The sequence below is a fragment of the Phaseolus vulgaris genome, chromosome 10 (assembly GCF_051622355.1).
Source record: "Phaseolus vulgaris cultivar YP4 chromosome 10, ASM5162235v1, whole genome shotgun sequence".
NCBI classification, from domain to species: domain Eukaryota; kingdom Viridiplantae; phylum Streptophyta; class Magnoliopsida; order Fabales; family Fabaceae; genus Phaseolus; species Phaseolus vulgaris.
In genome coordinates this window covers 5,628,842-5,632,757 of record NC_143507.1, presented here as the reverse complement: position 1 = coordinate 5,632,757, position 3,916 = coordinate 5,628,842, and the positions used below count along the sequence as shown (strand labels likewise).

At 41.9% G+C, this 3,916-nt stretch overlaps 1 protein-coding gene across 1 annotated transcript; it reads right to left on the bottom strand.

Annotated features, from left to right (window-relative positions):
• Positions 1-1,009: 1,009 nt before the first annotated feature.
• On the bottom strand, positions 1,010-1,495 carry LOC150024167 (uncharacterized). Its single transcript, XM_090296576.1, has one exon. The coding sequence runs from the start codon at positions 1,493-1,495 to the stop codon at positions 1,010-1,012; it is 486 nt and encodes a 161-aa protein (XP_090152702.1).
• Positions 1,496-3,916: the final 2,421 nt, after the last annotated feature.

Genomic DNA, 3,916 nt, shown 5'->3' with positions numbered 1-3,916 from the left:
GCTCAAACAGGGGCTCCATCAGTGCAACCAAACCATCTTTCTTGTTATAACCACTTATGAAAAAGTTTAACTTAAGTCTTCTCGTTCCATAAGACTTCCTAACCAAGCATACCCTATTTCATACTTCCTCCAACCGCTAACAACTCCCAAAAGAAAGTCTAGCACCAACATAAGGCTTGTTGCCTAAGACAGACACAACTTGTGAAGGCCAAAGCAGCATTTATATCCCACAAAGACACCAAATAAACAAAACCAAACCAGCACAAGAATACAAAATAATTAGGGGTCCAACCAGCCCCATTTCTTGGTTATCTCCAGCATGACTCTGAATCCTCATAAAATTAGTGTAGCCAGCCAACCGAAACTGATAAAAGAGCATCCTAACCAGGTTCCCCTGCCCATCCTAGTGATAGCACCGTACTTGCAGCAGCACCAAAGCCCAAATAGGACACCCAACGTCACCAACGAACCCAATTCAATTATGGCGTCTTTCTATCAAAAACCCACATGGAGACCCTGCTTGGTTCAGTTTTGATGTGAACAGACCTTCGGAAACCACCTGTTTTGCCATGAATAATCAGCGTACACACAACATGCATTGTATTGGATTTAAGAGCCAATCAGAAAAAGCATATGAGAATGACCCTTCCCTATGTTTCAACCAAAGCCAGGACATAAGTTGAGCTGCTTGAAAGGCTTCCTCATGGTCAGGGACCCCTTGTCTGAAGATCACATTGTTCCTGTGCTCCCATATGTAGCGTAGAATGGCCACCCACACTCCTTTTCAGACCTGGTTCTGCTTCTCGGACATATTAGAAAGATGAAAATTCAGAAAATGGTTGCATATATCCTTATTGTATGCACCTAGAACACCTATCCATGTAGAGCATAGTGTCCAGACACGATAAGCAAAGGTACAATCCAAGAACAGATGCTGGGTAGTTTCTACTGACTGGTTACATAAAACGCACAAAGGAGAATTCACCATAATCCCTCGTACCACAAGATTCTAACGAGTTGGAATTTTGTCCAGGAGGATTCTCCAAGCTATTATTAAAGCTTTTGGGAAAGCTTTGGTATTCCATAAGAGCGTAAAAACATCATTACTTGGTTTGGTTCCTTGGTTAGCTAAAAGGCCATATGCTGATTTTACCGAGAAAAAACCTTTTGGATCCCTATTCCAAGAAATAAAATCCTTAGAATCCTTGTGCATAACACCCCTAGATAACACTTCTGATAATTCATCCTTCAGAATGGATTCCCAATGGAATCTCTCCCTTCTCCAATTTAAGTGCCAATGCCACCCATAACTGTCCCAGAATCCAGTCTCACCCACCTTCATCCCTTGGTTGAGAGAGAGAGAGAATAATCTAGGATTTAACTCCTTGAGACTTTTGTTATTAACCCACAGATCCTCCCAAAAGCGCACTAAGTCCCCAGATCTGACATTCCATGTAACAGCTTGTTGGAACCAGCCTTCCCCATTACCCTCCATACATATTTTTTCTAAATCTCTCCACCACCAAGAATGGTAGCAAGGTCGTGCATGGTCATTACCAGATGTCGCTGAGTATTTGGACTCCAGAATATCTTTCTATTTCCCTTTCTCGTCACTCATCAACCTCCATTTCCATTTCTCCATTAAAGCATAGTTAAACTTCCTGACATCCTTGATTCCAAGACCACCTTCTTCAAGGGGTTTACAAATGTTCCCCCAACTTACCCACGGTATAGATCTATTATCTCTACCCCACGCCCATAAAAAACTTCTTTGGATATTCCTGATTCTCTCTCTAGCACTAACTTTATTGACCATCGGTTCCCAGAATTGTACCTTCCTCGGGTTACCTCTTACTTCTAACCCCAAGTACTTGAAAGGCATCCTCATTGTGTTGCAATTAAGAGTCTTGGCGTAGGTTTCCAAGGTAAACCTATCAACATTTATCTCAGCCAATTTTGATTTGTGGAAGTTGATTTTCAAACCAAAAACTAGTTCGAAGCATCTAAGAATCGTCTTTATAGTGAATACATTAAGGAAAGAATCCTCACATAAGAAGAGAATGTTATCTGCAAATTGAAGCATGCTACATACAATTTCCCTCCTTCCCACCTTCACACCTGTTAGCATATTTTGCTTAGACGCTTGTCTCACTAAACCAGCTAAACCTTCAGCAACCACAAGAAACAAGAAAGGCGCCATAGGATCACCCTGCCTTAATCCTCTTAACGGTTTGAATTCCTCTGTTGGGCTTCCATTAACGAGCACTGAGATGGAGGACGATTCCAAGCATCCTCTAACCCACCTCACCCATTTGCTATGAAAGCCTAGCCTCTGCAACATATCAAATAAGAAGTCCCACCTCACCGAATCGTAAGCCTTCTCGTAGTCCACCTTGAAGCAAAGAGCACTCCTTCGATTCCTCCTAACCTCCTCCACCACCTCATTTGCCATGAGCACGCTGTCTAGCATTCCTCTATTCCTCAGAAAGGCATATTGGTTTTCGTCGATAATCAAATGAAGAACATCATTCATACGGCCAGCTAGGACCTTAGTCACGATCTTATAGAACATACCTACAAGGGATATAGGCCTGAATTGATCCAGTGAAAGAGGGTCACACACTTTAGGTACCAAAGCAAAGAAGGAAGCATTACAGCCTTTTGGTATAACCCCAGTATCTTGGAACGAGTTTACAGCTTCCATAACATCAGATTTAAGGACATCCCAGCAATTCCTAATGAACATAAAGTTGAAACCATCCGACCCTGGACTCTTTGATCTTTCACACTGCCACACAGCTTCTTTCACTTCTTCCTCTGTAAAACTCGAAACCAAGCTTAAGCTGATTTCATGAGGGAGGGATTTGAACTCCACAGAGCCCAAATTTACTCCAAAGTCTCGTGTAGCTGTAAACCTCTTTTCAAACAAAGCCTTAGCTTCCCTGCAAACTACTTTCGGTTCCTCACACCATTTCCCCCCAACCTGCACACCTTTGACTTCGTTTTTAAGTCTTCTCCACGTAATGACCGTATGATAAAATTTGGAATTCATGTCCCCAAACTTGTACCAGTTTGTTCTTGATTTTTGCCTTGTAAGAGAGTCCAACTTATTATCAATCATTCTCAATTGGCTGAGTAATTCCATTCTTCCTATCCGATCGCTCTCCTCTAAATCATCATTATCATCCTTAACATCAAGGATCTCAATATCCTTCAGGATTTGCTTTTGATTTGTCTGCAAACACCCAAACACATTCTTATTCCACACTTTGAGGTCTGCCTTCAAGTATTTTAGTTTTTCCTTAAGGCTAGATATGTTGTCTCCCTGTCCATTATACGACCCCCATTTCTCCTTCACAAACTCCTTGAACCCTGGCTCCATGAACCAAGCATCTATGGAACGGAAGGGTTTAGGGCCCCAATCTTTGGCCCAAGACTTTGCCACAATAGCACAGTGATCGGACACAATTCTTTGTTGCACATATTGCTTATAGAATGGCCAGGTCTGGATCCATTCTTCAGAAACCAGGACTCTATCCAACCTACTTTTAGCGGTTCCATTTGGTTTGAACCATGTATATTTTTTGCCCACACTTGGAATGTCCACCATACTGTTTGCATCGATAAAACAGTTAAATCCACTTATTTCCTTCCTCTGACTAGACCCACCTCTCATCCTCCCTTCTTACAGCATTAAAGTCTCGACAAAAGCATTCAGCCATGTTCTGATAACTCCTCTTCAGTGAAGTTAAAGCTTCCCATAAAGTGATTTTTGCACTATGGTTGTAGGCTGCATAGATATTAACCACAAAGCACATACAACTAGATTTAATGTGTTGACCTACCACCGCAATGAAACCTATCCCGACAACATGCGAATCATAGCAGAATTTATCTTTATGCCACATTGATAACA

What these genes read in the sequence shown, in the direction of transcription:
- LOC150024167 (XM_090296576.1), bottom strand. Translation starts at nt 1,495, where the DNA reads ATGGAGGGTAATGGGGAAGGCTGGTTCCAACAAGCTGTTACATGGAAT.